Source organism: Scyliorhinus canicula, chromosome 5 (genome assembly GCF_902713615.1).
Source record: "Scyliorhinus canicula chromosome 5, sScyCan1.1, whole genome shotgun sequence".
Lineage (NCBI taxonomy): Eukaryota > Metazoa > Chordata > Chondrichthyes > Carcharhiniformes > Scyliorhinidae > Scyliorhinus > Scyliorhinus canicula.
This window is the reverse complement of record NC_052150.1, coordinates 82698116-82714631: the sequence shown is the minus strand read 5'-3', so window position 1 is coordinate 82714631 and position 16516 is coordinate 82698116. Positions and strand designations below refer to the sequence as shown.

General features: G+C 44.2%; 1 protein-coding gene across 7 annotated transcripts in view; it reads left to right on the top strand.

Moving 5' to 3' along the window:
* The window catches only part of LOC119966096 (RNA-binding motif, single-stranded-interacting protein 3), a 1648548-nt gene that overhangs the window by 1024097 nt on the left and 607935 nt on the right, over positions 1–16516 (top strand). For all 7 annotated transcript variants that reach the window (XM_038797302.1, XM_038797300.1, XM_038797299.1 and 4 more), the window contains one exon: positions 11379–11548. In XM_038797302.1, coding sequence (XP_038653230.1) covers positions 11379–11548 — 170 coding nt within the window. The remainder of the gene's footprint in view (positions 1–11378; positions 11549–16516) is intronic.

Genomic DNA, 16516 nt, shown 5'->3' with positions numbered 1-16516 from the left:
GTGGAACCCTACAGGGGCCAGCGCAGAAGAAAGGAGTGCCCCCAAGGATCAAGCCCGCCCGCAGATCATTGGGCCCCGATCATGGGCCAGGCCACCGTGGGGGCCCTCCCCCCAGGGTCGATCCCCCCGCAACCCTCGAGAGGACCGTCCCCACCGACTTACCTGCCAGTTCCCGCTGATACGTGAGGCGAGTGATTCACGCTGGCGGGACTGGTCAAGAATGGACAGCCAGTCGGCCCATCGGGGCCCGGAGAATTGCCGGGGGGGGGGGGGGGGGGGGGGGGGGCTGCCAACGGCACCCGACGGCATGGCGGGAATCCCGCCCCTGTCCGAAAAAGGGCGCTGGAGAATACGCCATCCGGCGTTGGGGTGGTGGTGCGGGATTCGCGCCGTCCTCCCGGGGATTCTCCGACCTGGCCGGGGGGGGGGGGGGGGGGGGGGGGGGGGGGGGGGGGGGGGGGGGGGGTCGTTGGAGAATCCCACCCATATGAATTTGAACACATCTAACAATTCTCCTCTCAACCTTCTCTTCTCCAAGGAGAACATGCCCAGCTTCACCCCATCACTCTTATCCTTGGAACCATTCTCGTAAATCTTTTCTGCACCCTTTATAAAACATTGACATATTTCCCATTGAGGCTGAACCTATGTTTTACGGAGGCTCATAACTTATTTGCTTTTGCACTCTGTGCCCTTATTTATAAAATATAGGATTCAGCACCATTTATTAACTGCTTTCTCAATCTGCCTTGCCACCTTTAATGATTTCTGCACATATCCATGCCCTCTGCATCTGCATTTCCATTAGAATTGTACTCTTTATTTTATTTTATGTCACCTCTCCTCCTTCTGACCAAAATGCATCACTTCATACTTCTCAACCTTAACTTTCATCTGCCATGTGTCTGCCATTCTGCCAGCCTGTCTATCTCCTCTTGAAGTCCATCACGACACTCACAGTTCAAAATACTTTCAAGTCTCCTCTTCATATTTTGAAATGTTGTTCTGTACACACAGGCCTCGGTTATTAAAATAAAGAAAGAAAAGAAGTGGGCCTCTATATACCATCCCCCGGTCAGAAGAACACTTTCAGTAATTCATGTTTTCACTTGGATTGAAGTAAATAACTAAATTGTTGCATAATGAAATCCTAGCTATGCTCAAGATTTATGGTTCAAAATACCACATGGTTCAAAATAAAATGCCTACCGCCACTAATATTTCTCACTTAAAAAGGATAGTTTTGCAGACATTTGGGGAGTCAAATGGTTAATACCTAGAAAAACAATGTAGTAAAGATTTAGAAATGGTGTGGTCAAAAGATTTTCTTAGAGCTCCTGGGGGCAATTCTCCGAGCAACCGTGCCACGACTCCTCGACGCCGGCGCGCGATTCTCCGAGGTGTGGAGAATCGGCGCCGGAATCGGCTGGGCCGCCGATTCTCCGGCCCACATGGGCCGAGCGGCTGCTCCGACACGGCAGAGTCCCGATGGCGCCATTCAGCCCTGGTCGCTGCAGGCGGGAACACTCGGGGAGTGGCCTGTGGGGGGGAGGGTGGGGGGGAGGGGGGGGGGGGGGCTCCGATGATATCTGGCCTGCAATCGGGGCCCATTGATCGGCGGGCCGGCCTCTTCCACTCAGTATGTGGTGCAAAAGTAGAGTATGGTATGTGGTGCAAAAGTAGAGTATGGTAGAGTATCAAGATAGTATTGCATGGTCTGAACCGTAGGGGCCACAGTGTTAAATACCTTTCATCACACAGATGGTTAATCTTTTCTTGTTGATAGCTTTGATTCTTTATGTCTTCAGAAATCTTTAAGACAATAAATTAAAATGAAACCCGTGGTTGGCTGAAGTTTTATTTGTGTTCTTTTGCTACTTGGTTGAAGTCAGGATTTGTAATGGTGCAGTTATATCTGATACATGGCCTTGAAACAATCTCGGTTGATAAAACATACAACTTGTATTTATATTGTGCATTTAATGCAATAAAATGTCCCATCATGCTTCACAGCGGCATTATGAAACAAGGTCCCACAATGAGTCACACAAGGGAACATTGGCCTGGATTTTCATCACCGAGGCAGGTAGCAGGAGTCAGGAAAATTACCAGCTCAGTCCGCCCATCTCATGTGCTGATTATGAAGAGCAGAAATAATAAGGGCGCAATCTTCCCAAAAAAAGAATGAAGTTCCGGAGCGAACGTGTATAGCCGCAGTGCCGAGAAACACATGGCTATTCAACGCAACACGCTTTGAATAATAATAATAACAATGATAATCTTTATTGTCACAAGTAAGCTTACATTAACACTGCAATGAAGTTACTCTGAAAATCCCCTAGTCGCCACATTCTGGTGCCTGTTAGGGTACAGAGGGAGAATTCAGAATACCCAATTCACCTAATAGCACGTCTTTTGAGACTGTGGGAGGAAATCGGAGCACCCGGAGGAAATCCACTCAGACACGGGGAGAAAGTGCAGACTCCAGACAGTGACTTAAGCCATAGCGCTAACCACTGAGCTACCGTGCTGCCCACCAAGGGGTGGGCAGAAGAATGAAAAACGCGCAGCCAAGGCCACACATAGCCCCAATTTGTATAATGGGGAGCTCCTTTCGCCGGATCTCACCATTGTAGTTAAAAATAGCGTTCCGATCTCTGAGGACAAAAAATATCCACAATCTCTCTCTCTCTTTCCCTCCCCCCCCCATGCAACATGAGAGGATCCCTGAGCCCCACACCCCAGGAGGAACGCTAGCCTGATCACGAGCGCGCAGAAAATGCAAGCTTGGCACCCTGGCAGTGCCCTTGAAAGTTGGCACTGCCAGGGTGTCAGGCTGGCACTGCCAGGCTACCCAGGTGGCACCAGCAGTGCCAGAGCACCTCCCTTCCCAAAGGGCACACAGTTGGGGGCCTCAGACCCCCTTAGGGACCCCACGAGGGGAGAGGATTGAATCCCAAAGACTCCAGTACCTTGAAAGCAAGGCTTTCTTCATTGCTCTAATATGCAGATTTGCCAGAAACTGATCCCATTGTGGGTGGATTCCCCTTGCAACGTTTCACGAGATTGCGTTGAATCTCGCAAGGCGTTGCGAGCTGGGTCGATCCCAACAGCAGGGTCTCCCAGCTTTCACCTGAGCACGTTGCACCACAGCGAGCTGCTTTTCTGACACAGCACGGCCGGAAGATCATGCCCAAAGTCTGCATTGATGTGCTGCATATATTAGTGTTAAGGTGGAAGTCAAGTTCCAGTTTTTAATTTCCTGAATTGAGTGTTGAACTTATTAAATGGTAATAATGATTGGCAGCATAAAGAGTGTAAACGTACCTGTAGTAATCCACGGGAGGCAGGAGTTCCGTCACCACACCAATATTTATTTACAATAACAATATTACAGGAGCAGCTCCAAACAGTGCTGCTAGCAGTCCAATCAACTTAAGACTGGCTCGCAAAGCCTACACAGCCGATTATATGGGCCCCCTCAATGAGCTATCATTGAGGGAGCTCATACTCCAATTGGCCAACCAATAAAACCAATTGGAGTTCATTACAGTACCAACAACCACTGTGGTTCGTAGCCAAGCAGACCAGAAACAAACGCAGCAGAAGCAAAATACTGCAGATGCTGGAAATCTGGGGCTGGGGCTGGGGCTGGGGGTGAGGGGGAACAACACTGAAAACAGTCAGCTAGGTCAGTAGCAACTATGCAAAGAGAAATAGAGTTCTCATTTCAAGTCGATAGCTTTTCGTCAGAACTGGAAGATGTTAGAGATAAACATTTTTTAAGTAAGCTCACAGCCAGAGAGAAATGGGCAGAGAAGCAACAAAAAGGAAATGTCTATTAGGGTGGAGGGCACGAATGACAAAATGTATGCAATACACAGTTCATCCCCAAAAAGTTTCATTTTATTAGCAATTGTTAGGAGGTCAATTGTATTACATAATAATGCACTATATGAAATAATACGGCTAAAGAACAGACATTTCATCTAACTCACAATACCACCAAATATCTGTTACTAATTATAGTTAGTCTTTGCACATGGATCCTGTGAATCAACAATCAATTTGTTTCTAGTTGTAGTTAATTCAACCATCTTTATATGGATTCTTTGGTAGGCTATCCATCAAAGGGTTTGAGAAGAGGGCAAGTGAATCGGGATATCTATACATCCCTTTTCAAGATCTGACAGGCACAATGGCTGGAAGAGCCTGCTTCTAAATCTCTGAGCTGGCTCACAGCATTTATGCTATTAAATTGATTTTCCATAGCCTGGAACATTCTTGCCTGATTTAAGAGAAACATAATGTGAAAGACCTTTTATGATGCTTCATTGTAACAAAACTATATTTTAGTTTGAACGAATTGCACAATTAAGATTCCAGTGTTCATGCCATGTGTTTGCATTTCTAACATCACCATTTTGGTTTAAACATTTCACACCTGTGTCAAATTCTGTGAATTAACCAGACATAAACCAGCTGGAACACAGTAGGAGTTCAGCTGAGTGGTAACATTATCCACAATTAACATAGAAAGAAATCAACAACTCCCAGTCAACAGAGGCCTCACCAGCAGCTGCTGCTTATCACCTTCAATCAATGAAAGTGTTAAATAAAAAAACACTGGGGTTGGAATTGAACAAATGCGTGTGTCAGGTTAGAATAGAATCAAAACTGGCTGTTAAGTTCCTCATAGTAAAGGTTCACACATAGGGTCATTTGTGTGAGGTAACAGAGTGTGACTGAAAGCTGTGAAACGGTCTGCTAGTAAGGCGTCTGCACCTCCAGGAGAGGAGGGAAGATAACAGAATCTGGGACCACCCATCACTTAATGTTATTATTTTAAGATTTGCTTTATCTCGGGGCAGTATATTTTTGTTGTTCAACAGGAGGTAGAGCATAATATGATGGTCTTCATGAGGTAATTCAGTTGTTATGAATGCCTCATCTAATAATGGTCAAATGATGTAACTTTTGCGTCTGCCTTTCTTTAACATTGCACAACAACTATTTAACCCTTAAAAATTGTTGCACCAAGTGTAATCACTGGCCAGGTATAGTTCCTTCTCTGATCTTAAGTTATCTTGTCTTTAAATAACCTGTTAATATTATTTCGTAGGACAAAGAAATGCTGAAGTAAAACTGAAAAATATTAGGTTTACTGAATATTACTACTTGTGTTAAGAGTATTAAATTCTGAAACAGACATTGTTGTGTTGGGCATAAGCAGCATGACGCTGTAAGTATGTACCAATGAATGTTGAGAACCATGTCATTTGATTGGACTTTGCCTGTCACCATGGCCCTGGGTATTGGAGGGTACAGTTAATACTGACAAAGTACAGGATGATATTAATACACTTGCAGAATGGATATGCAATTGTAATAGAACTTTAATATACACAAACACGCACAATACACAAATTTTGGCAGGAAGAAAAGAAAACACACAATACTAGAAATAGTCTAAATGGGGAAGAGGGGCTAATGGGATGTGGGATTACATATATACGAATCACTAACAGTAGTGAAGCAGGTTAATGAGACATTGAAAGTAAACCAGGTAATGAGTTCATTTGCAAAGGGATAGGATTAAAAACCAGAGAAATTATAATATGCAAAGAATCTAGGTTACAGCATTTTGGAGTGGTATGCACAACTATGGACTCAGGAGAACATTGCAATGATGTTATCAGAATCAGGCAGCACGGTGGCGCAGTGGGTTAGCCCTGTTGTCTCACGGTGCCGAGGTCCCAGGTTCGATTCTGGGCCACTGTCCGTGTGGAGTTTGCACTTTCTCCCCGTGTTTGCGTGGGTTTCGCCCCCGCAACCCAAAGATGTGCAGGCTAGATGGATTGGCCATGCTAAATTGCCCCTTAATTGGAAAAATGAATTGGGCATTCTTAAAAATAATAAAAAATAAAATAAAAAAATAAAATAAAAAAAAGTTATCAAAATCAGATCAGCCATGATCTTACTGTCTGGCGGAGCAGGATCGAGTAGCCTACCACTGCTCCTAATTTATATATTTGCATGTAACTGAGTGGATAAATTAATCTGAAAAGGTGGAACCAGGCTTGGGTTCTTTTCTCCAGAAAACAGCAGACAGAGGGATGACCTAAAGATGTATTTAAAATGCTGGAAGTGTTTGATAAGCTGACTGTAGCGGAAACATTCCAAGTGTGGGGAAGATCAAAACTAGAGGCCATAAAATAAGATGGTCACCAATGTGTGATAGGGAATCCGAGAGCAACTTCTTTATCCAAAGAGTGGCAAGATTGTGGACCTTGCTCCAACACGGAGTAATTGAGACCAGTAGTTTAGATGCATTTACCAGGATGCTAGGTAGCCACAGGAGGGAGAAAGGGATAATAGAATATGCTGATAGAATTGGATGTCTTTGGTGAAAGGTGACTCACTTTAACTGCAAATACAAGCATATATCAGTTAGGCTGATCAGCCTGTTTCTGTACTGTGGCGTTTTCATGATCATTAGCTCTTCTGGTTCCAAGTGAAGTTACATCCACAAGTGGCAGTCCCCTCCCCTGAGGCAGGAAAATACGATGGCTGGGATTTTCCAGGCCTTTTTGCCATGATTTTCTGGCCTTTCCCACCGGTGGAATTTTCCAGTCCCATTGATGGTGATCCCCCAGCGGTGGGGCGGCCAAGCAACGCAACTGGTCATTGGCTTTTGCAAGATTGGAAGATACTGCCAGTAGCCTCCTCTCGTGCCAGTAATTCAGCCGCGGGAGGCGGACTGAAAATCCCAGCCAATGGGTAGGATTGGATTACCTCACCTGTGGCTAGTTGCGGGAGAGGGGTAGGTGACATTTAACCTGCTGGAAGAGTGGTGGGTAATGGCTTATTTAAATTAATGCACCCAGTGCCTGACTGAGGAACCCAGCAAGTGGGGAGAGGTGGTGGTTGAATCACTGAAAGCCGCTCGTAGAACATACAGTGCAGCAGGAGGCCATTTGGTCCATCGAGTCTCTGCACCGACCCACTTAAGCCATCACTTCCACCCAATCCCCGTAACCCAATAACCCCATCTAACCTTTTTGGTCACTAAGGGCAATTTATCACGGCCAATCCACCTAAACTGCACATCTTTGGACTGTGGGAGGTAACTGGAGCACCCGGAGGAAACCCACGCAGACACGGGGAGAACGTGCAGACTCGGCACAGACAGTGACCCAAGCCGGGAATCGAGCCTGGGATCCTGGCGCAGTGAAGCAACAGTGCTAACCACTGTGCTATCATGACCGCATTGCATTTAAAAATTTTTTTTTTTAGAGTACCTAATTATTTTTTGTCCAATTAAGGGACAGTATAGCGTGGCCAATCCACCTAACTTGCACATCTTTGGGTTGTGGGGGTGAAACCCACCGAGACATGGGGACAGTGACCCAGGGCCTCTGCCCTTGCTGCTATCCTTGCTCACCACTTCTACTGTGAGTCCCAGATCCCATGTAGTGGAGGACGGGGAGCAGCTACTGCCTTCCTTCACCCCCCCCCCCCCCCCCCCCCCCCCCCCCCACCTGGTGGCATTGCTGAGTACAGAAGAGCTGCTTCACCTCTTGGCATGCGGTACCTCTGTCTTTGTGGTCCTTCATCCCGGGTAAAGGCCTACAGCATGCTGGTCTGCCAAGTGCCTGAGTGACCTTCCCTGAAAGAGATGATGCGGCATGCCCACTGCCCGTCCACCTAGTGGCCTCCATTAAATCCAGCCCAAAGTTGCCATGGAGCACCCACTGCAACACTAGCAGGAAGAGGATGTCACATGAAAGCGGCAGAAGGAGAGCCCCAACAATCTGAGGACTGCCTTTACTTTCACAGAGGGAAATATGTCCAGTGTTGGGCCACCTCCATCAAAAAGACCATTATCAGTCTTCTTGCTGCTGTCACCGGAACTATTTCCACCACTTTCCTGACAGTCTGGCAGAAGGCAGGAGATAGGGAGCTTGCTGACTAGCACCTCTCTGCTGTCAGTTAGTCGGAAAGCAAAGGGTTTCTAATTTCTAATAATAAACTCGAGAACCTAAAATGTAGGTCAGAGTGGAGATGTTAAAGTAGTTCTCCCTGCCCAATCTTCCTCTACTTTCCTTCACTACAACCCCAAATTCAGGCAATTATACCAAATAAAAATCAGGCCCATAAAGTTTAATTCCATGTACCTGCCACTGCCTACCTGACAGTGTGGTAGATATAATTGTAAAGCAGCTATAAAGTAAAGATGTTGAATATCCTGGCTGAGAAATAAGTTGGGACTTTGTTGTTGATGTCAGTTTAGTTTGGCACAATGCCTGATATTCACATTCTGTTGTAATATTTTCTCATTTGAAAAAAGGAGTGATGTATATCAAAAATAACTTGTCAAGTTATGAAATTCAGAATGCAAATACATTTCTGAGTAGAATCTCAACTCAAATAAAAGCAAATGTTCTTTAGGCCTCCCAGAAGGCAGAGATTTTGAACATGACAGAACATAATCAAAATACACGTAAATCCAGCTTTCGCTGTTTCTTGACAGATAGTATGCTATTTGAAAAACATGACAACATTGCAAAGTGGGTGAATTAAGTTTTCTTTCCCACGAGATACTTAAAGAGCCAGTGTGTGGGATTCCCTCAGCCCAAGGCGGGCCAGAGAATCGGCAGGCGCAAATCGCGCGACGCCGCCCCCATGCCGGTCTGCCGATTCTCCGGAGAGTGGAGAATCGCTGCCATTGGCAAGCGGCCCCCGGCGATACTCTGCCCGGGATGGGCCGAGTGGCCGCACAAAAATTCCGAGTCCCGCCGGCGCCGTCCACGTGTGGTTTTACCCGCCGTGACCTCAGCATGCACCCGGAGGCGGCCTGGTGTGGGGGGGAGGAGGGTCCGGCCCCCGGAGCCTCCGCTGTGGCCTGGCCCACGATCGGGGCCTACCGATTGGCAGGCCAGCCTCTCGGGCTGGGGGCCTCTTTTGCTCCGCGCCGGCCCCTGTAGCCCTACGCCATGTTGCGTCGGGGCCGGTGCGGAGAAGATAGCTACTGCGCATTGCCGCCGGTCACAGTGTGCATACGCAGACCCGTGGCGGCCATTTGACGTCTGCAGCTGGAGCGGCATAGGTCGCTCCAGTACCGTGCTGGCCCCCTGTAGGGGACAGAATCGCTGCTCCTGAGAGCATGTTGACGCTGACGTGCAACGCAACGGCGTTTATGACGGTGTCAATACTTAGCCTCAGGATCAGAGAATCCCGCCCAATATGTTGCACGTTGTTAAGCCTGTGGGGTAAATTCTACATCCCTATATAAAATCTGCCAGAAGCAAGAAAATGGCAGCTCTCCCATTATCTGGCCTAACCACAGCTGGAATTCTGATTGAGGTCAATGGACAATTTTACAATTTGGGCCTAATTTTGCATTCTTGGGTCACAATTGAGTCAATCCCCTCTTTAGTTGTCTTTGATGTTACTTTTCAAGATATGGCCTAAAATTGAATATGTTAGACTCTGGATTTGATCCTAATCAGTACTCCATTGACGTGCCTCATTCATTTTTAGTGAGACTTGAGACTGCTGAAAGCTGATTCCAACTGAGCTTTCAGGCCTGTTTTGAAACAAATTTAGGCTGTGCAATTTAAAGGGCATTTCGTGAAAATCTGTTTGATATCCATGTTTGTGGAGGGAGTGGATCAATAAGTGATTTTTGGAAGTTGGCATGCAATTCTTTCAGCTTTACTTCGTAAGGTTCGTGCATTGATTTCATAGATTTCCCTATTTACTGACTGCTTTGTATTATGCTGATATTTACACAATTTCTCGTTGAAGAATGTGAATTGTCAATTGGAAGGACAATAAAGGGGGAAAAAAGGCATTGGAAGGACACCATTTCTTTAAATATGTGTCTTTATATAGAGTTGAGTGGGGTAAAATTCAAGAAATTATTTACATATTTAATAATAAATCTAATTTTGGAAGCTGGGTGGTAGGCTAGGATACAACAGTCTTTATCATAGAATCCCCAATCCATTGGCACGTCACCAGCCTGCCTACCCACGATACTCCGCCCCTAATGGGCCGAGTTCCCGATGGCGTGGGCCACGTCTGGTCCCAGCAATCGGGAACCTGAGGTGCCGGCTGCGGACAGTATCCAGTGCTGCCACACTTGGCCAGAATCTATGCCGCTGGCCGGCAGCTTCTGATGGGGCTGGTGGGGGAGGGGGGGATCGGCTGTGGGGTCGGGTTGGGCAGGTATGCGGTCCAGCACGGCAGGCACCATGTTTCCTGGCGTAACCGGTGGGGGCATAAGCGCACGCAGCTGCAGCTTTTCAACCCTGCACATGCGCGGCTAGGGACCTGGGGATTCTCCGGCCGTTCTCCGTGCAATCTGCAGTTGTTCCACGTGGTGCTGGTGCTCGTCTCTCACCAGTACCGGAATCGGTGAGGGATTCGCGACGATTTTCCCGTCGTGGAGCACCACGGATCCTCCGTTGGCATTGGCACTTCGCCTCAGAAACGGAGAATCCAGCCCCTGAGTTTTCCTGGTGAGATGAAAATGTCTTGGCTGACAAGTTTGGGTTATTTTAACTCCACTATGATTGTGCTCAGGTGCTAGCAAAATAATCTGATAATCCAGCATTAATTGACATCAAATTGGCAATCCTAATCAGAGAGGCTCTAAGAAGCGAAAGATGATGCAAAATAGAACTGTCATACTGATCTCTTGTGGTTATGCTAAAGGGTAATGTAAGTGCAGAGTAGGCAGAACCTTATTGTGTGTCTAGTCAGTCTACATTTGGCTTGTGAGTACTTGATGTCACCATGGTGCAGAATGTAACAGTGTTTTCCAGTGCAGAAATTCCATATCTAAAAGGAATCAGTTAGGTTTTGTAAGGCAAGCTATGAGTTTCATGACTCCATAAATCTTTAACAATATGTTCTTTGAAAGCTCTTCTCCCAGTTTCACTTTAAACCTTTTTTAGGTGCCAATAAGATTATATTTTTAACAGGAAATGTGTAGCATTTGAAGTACATGTGTTACATGATGGAAAGATAAACAAGGCACGCAACAAGGAGTTAAATGTGAAATAGGAGGGCAGCATGGTGGCGCAGTGGGTTAACACTGCAGACTCATGGCGCCAATGTCCCAGGTTCGATCCCGGCTCTGGGTCACGGTCCATGTGGAGTTTGCACATTCTCCCCGTGTTTGCGTGGGTTTCGCCCCCACAATCCAAAGATGTGCAGGGTAGGTGGATTGGCCACGCTAAATTTGCCCCTTAATTGGAAAAAATGAATTGGGTACTCTGAATTTATTTTAAAAATGTGAAATAGGAAAGATATTGTCGTAAAGATTTATATATTTCTCATGTACTCCATACTTTTTTCATGTATTTCAGCAATCCTATGCACCAGCTCCTCACCCTATGGCTCCTCCCAGTCCGAGCACAAACAGCAGCAACAACAGCAGCAACAACAGCAGTGGTGAGCAGCTGAGTAAGACAAATCTGTACATTAGGGGCCTGCCACCAGGCACCACTGACCAGGATCTCATCAAGCTCTGCCAACCGTAAGTTCCTCTATTCCTTCCTTTTTTTTAAAAAAAAGAGCATTTTCATCCACAAAAACATGTTCCTTCATCTCTTGATTGACCTCAGAAAGGCACTACTATAACACAGAGTGAAAAAGGTAATTTTTCTGCCTCGTGGTCCTCTCCTGAACAATGTGTCAAGTATTCTTGTACTTCATATCATAACTATATGTTCTAATATCTGCCAATGAGTATTACTTTAAATGTGGTTACTATAGTTTTCCCAATTTGGCGAGGATACACAATGTCATTTCAAAGGCATTTAGTTGCAAGACAAGTAGAAATCACTTACTGTATTCTGCTAAGGCAGAGACCAGTTATGCTGCTAGTTTGTAATTTTCAGTGTCAGACCTTCCACGAGTTATTTCCCAGGTTGCATGCATCCCGTTCACAAGATCCATCTTGTGTCACAGCTCATGTATGTGGGTGTGATTATCGTGCAGCTCTGTAGGTCATAGCAAATGCTCTCATTTAAGAGTTTAGCCCAGGTTGAATATTGAGCTAAAATTGACCCATTTATGTCTGAAATTGGTTTCTGCAGATTTCTGGCTAAAATATGGTAGTGGAGCAGGAACAATCCCAAGGAAATTCCAGTTTATCACCATTAGAATTAGTGAAGTGTCATGTTGTTATTCCTGAAGAGGAAACGTGTATTGAAAGAAATTTAAATGATGGTGCAAGTTGCTATTGATATTGACCGGGTTAACTAAAATAAATTATTTTCAAAAGTAGTAACTTAGCCAGTGTGTTTATCTTTCCACTTTCTCAACACTACGTCATCAAAAGAATTTATCATAGAATTTACAGTGCAGAAGGAGGCCATTCAGCCCATCGAGTCTGCACCGACTCTTGGAAAGAGCACCCTACCCAAGGTCAACACCTCCACCCTATCCCTGTATCCCAGTAACCCCACCCTACACTAAGGGCAATTTTGGACACTAAGGGCAATTTATCATGGCCAATCCACCTAACCAGCACATCTTTGGACTGTGGGAGAAAACCGGAGCACCCGGAGGAAATCCACGCACACACGGGGAGGATGTGCAGACTCCGCACAGACAGTGACCCAAGCTGGAATCGAACCTGGGACCCTGGAGCTGTGAAGCAATTGTGCTATCCACAATGCTACCGTGCTGCCCATATTAAATCATATTATATTAAACCCTTTAAGCGAAGGACAGTATCTAGTACTTCTTTGATGGCCCCTAAACAATGTGGTAGTTTGTAGGGAGGAAGAACTCAATTACAGATGGAATGCAGCATATGATTGAAGTATTGTGACGCAAAAATATAAAAAGGTGAGTTTCCTCTCAGCTGGCAGGGTGTTTGCCTGTATTCTACAATTTATGACTAACAGCCCTCAGGAATGTGGCCCTTTTAAGTCACATGCATTTTTTAAATTCAGAGAATTTGTATTTAAATTAAACATGCCACACAGGTCATTATTGCAACTTCACACTTGAACATTCCTAGATCTATCTGTACAATGCGCCAATGATGAAGTTGCCAGTGTTCTATCGGATTGATTCTTGGAAGGATCTACTTGTATAATAAATAAGCTATTTTGTATTTTTAAATTAGATTGATTTTTTTAACGTTTCACGTTTGATTCCCTAAGTGTGTTGAACTGGCAGGTAGTTTTGCAATGGACCGCTACAATTGTCTCAAGTTCCTTTGAACTCGGGTGGAAAGATCAGGATGGACAGTGCCTCTTGGTGCATGTTGAGTGACTGCAGGGTTTAACTTAGCTGCCATGTCACAGTACCAATGTACGGGGGGTGTGATTGAATAGTCCACTGACGATCGCTTGGCTGGTGATTAAAGTAAGGCAATTGGATGACGTGCAAACAGGTGATTGTGCCCATAGATTGAATCTCAGCAGCGATTACTGCCTTTGGGAAAAGAGGAGAGGAAAAAGAAAATCAGCAAACAATGTGTTTAAATAAAGAAACTGAGAACAAATCTAATTAATGTTTGTGTTGTTGATACTTTAGTAAATTTATTCAGTATATTGCTTAGCCATACACACCAGGAAGCTTCTAGGTTTGAATTCTCAGTCTGCTGGGTTAACATTGGCGTGCCTGCTTCTTAGACAGCCTAAAGTGATTTAAAGTTCTACACCAGAGACCATTGCTGGAAATTGCATATCTGGATTTCAGACATGGATAGAAGTGAACATTTGTGATTTCCTCCTGCGATTACATTGTGTGTTGATGCTGACTGCTGAGGGACACATTCATAATGACCATTTATTTTGTTTAATTGATCAGTACTTGAGAATGTGGAACCAATTATCAGAAGAGTTGAGATCTATATTTGAGCTGAATATTTGTTGGTAAACTCACTGTAGACAGATTGTTCACCAGTTGAAAATGGAAAGGTCAGGAGAGAAAACCCCAATGAAAGATCAACATTTTGTTTCTGCCAAACCAAAAGAAAGACTTACATTTATACAGCACCTATCATGTCTTAAAGGAAGAACCTACAGAACCTCACGTACAGTACATTACTCTGAACTGCAGTGATTGCTGTTAAGTAAGCAAGTATAATTGCTATTCAACACACAACATGTTTGTAAAAACAGATAAAGATCAATGACACTGGTAAAATTCTTTTGAATTCCCTGCTTCGAATAATATGTTGTGAAATTTGACACTCACTTAAATGTTTAGAACAGGAGAACAGGGCTTTGCATGTTTCGTCGAAAGGACTGCATCTCTGTTGAATGCAGCACTCCTTCAGTATTATCAGCCTGTTCCCAGGGTGGGGATTAAATGACACCTTTCTGACTCAGAGGTGAAAGTGCTTCCATTTGAATCAAATTTTTGTTTATTAAAAAAAGTTTACTTTTAATTTAGTCTTGTGCTGTTTATGGTGTTTTAACACTGAAGAAAAGGTTCATCGACACTCCAAATCGGGATTTCCGTCACCTCATGATGGGAAGACAAATAACTCCTTTATGTAACAACTTACACCCTGAATGGTCATGCAAGCTGTCCTCTCTACACTACTGAACAAGTTGTATTTTGGTAACAACAGAAAATCTATATAACCTCATTGCATGTATGCCATTGTAAGTAAAGAGGCCTGGTACGTTTTCATAAGGAGACTACAAGCAGGGAAAACAGTTATTCAGTTTGTCATGTTTTCAGTTGACGAGTTTCCGTCTTATTTCATTTAATTTCCTACTTTGCCTTTGAAGTCATATATGGGTGTTTCAAGTTCAAAGAGGCTGTAGTGAAACACTTCAATAGAAAATTACAGTCCTCAGAGTCGCTGTTTTTTTTAACAACGACATACATTCTTAGTAATAACAGGCCATTTGAATGAAAGTACAAACACTTTTAAGGCTGTTGCGATCTTACTTTTTTGCTGTGATAATTCGAATTGCTAAAAAAATAACACCAGACTGTCGGGAATTTTGAAAGGTTATTGCTGATAAAGTAGTCTTTCTTTGTGCTACCAAGTCAAAATAAACTCGTCAACGCACTTGAACTCACCTGCAGTCTGGAATTTAATGGAAAACCAGCAGACAGCTCTGCTCCTTGTCACTGAACTAGGTTTAAGAATAAGCAGCTGAATCTGTTTATTAATCCAAGTGCAGGATTTGGCTTCCTTCAAGTTGTATTATTTTAACCTTATTGCCAGAACCTTTCCATTACCCTGAATGCTAAAGGGTAGGAATTATTTGGATTGTGACTGGGCGTGTCTCTTTAATCGCTGCTTTGTGGTCCAATTCACAGATGCAGCAAATTCTATTTTACCCTCTTTAATGTCAGAATGTGAAATCTATGTTCCTGTGGCTTATGAGCCTGCTTATGGTAGAGGACATTGCTTTGAGCCAACCTACCCATTTACTTTGAAATTGTTATCCAATTAGTCCCAATCCCTTGATCTTTCCCCACAATCCTGCACAATACGCCTTTACCATGTTTACATGTCATTCACTTTAATAAGTTATTATTGAAACTGCTCCCACCACCTTTTCAGCAATGCAGCAGCCTGCATGAGGAAAATGGTATCACTTTCTCAGCTGATGCTGTCCTTCCGTTGATGGCCTGATCTGTCCCTCCTGCAGCATTTTCCTCGTTGGCTTTGCAAGAGGTGCGCTGAAGAGATCCTGCTTGCAATTTACAGAGGTTGCAGTCCGTATCGAGGCGCAGAGAGGATATCTGAGCACAGTATTAGCAGGGTTCAGAGAAACATAGCATTGTCCACGTTCGACCACAAATTTTGTTCGCAAACTCTGACACATCAACATGAAAAACTAATGGTTGTCATGTATTAAAGAAAAAGTCGAATATGGCATGGTCTTTTAAAATCATTTTTAAAATTCCAAGTACGTTTATCCAGTCTCTAAGCGTACAAGGCAAGGTGGGATAAATTGCTATTTTTAATTGCATAATCGCCATTACACAGTGCAAATAGGTTCCAGTGATTATCATTTCTTTTGATACTCTGGATTTGGTTATGGAATCCGCATGTTCATTTCATGACCAGCACTTTGAATTGGGCTGGATCTCAGAGCTAGTTCTGTGGTATGTTTGAATCGGTCCTGGAATTCAATAACTAATTTTGAAATCAGATACACATTCAGTTGGGTTTGCTTGCAAAATCCAATATTAATTTGAAACACTGAACAAAACATTTCTTTCTTTTGTTCCCTAATAGCCCTGACCTACTTCTATGACAGTTGCTTAAAATTGGCATTACTTTATGTTAATTGGCATCATCACCAAACCATTACAGATCTGTGATGACACAGGGCAACCCCACAACAGATGATGAGAACTTTGTGCTTCCTTTACTGCTTTTCATTTGATCAGACAAAGCTAAAGTGCAATTCCAATTAAACTTTCTTTTTAATATAATCTTCCTTGCAATGAGAAAAATAATTAGAAAAGATTGGGTTAAGGCCTCCTGATGGATCAGTGAATTTATGGAGTG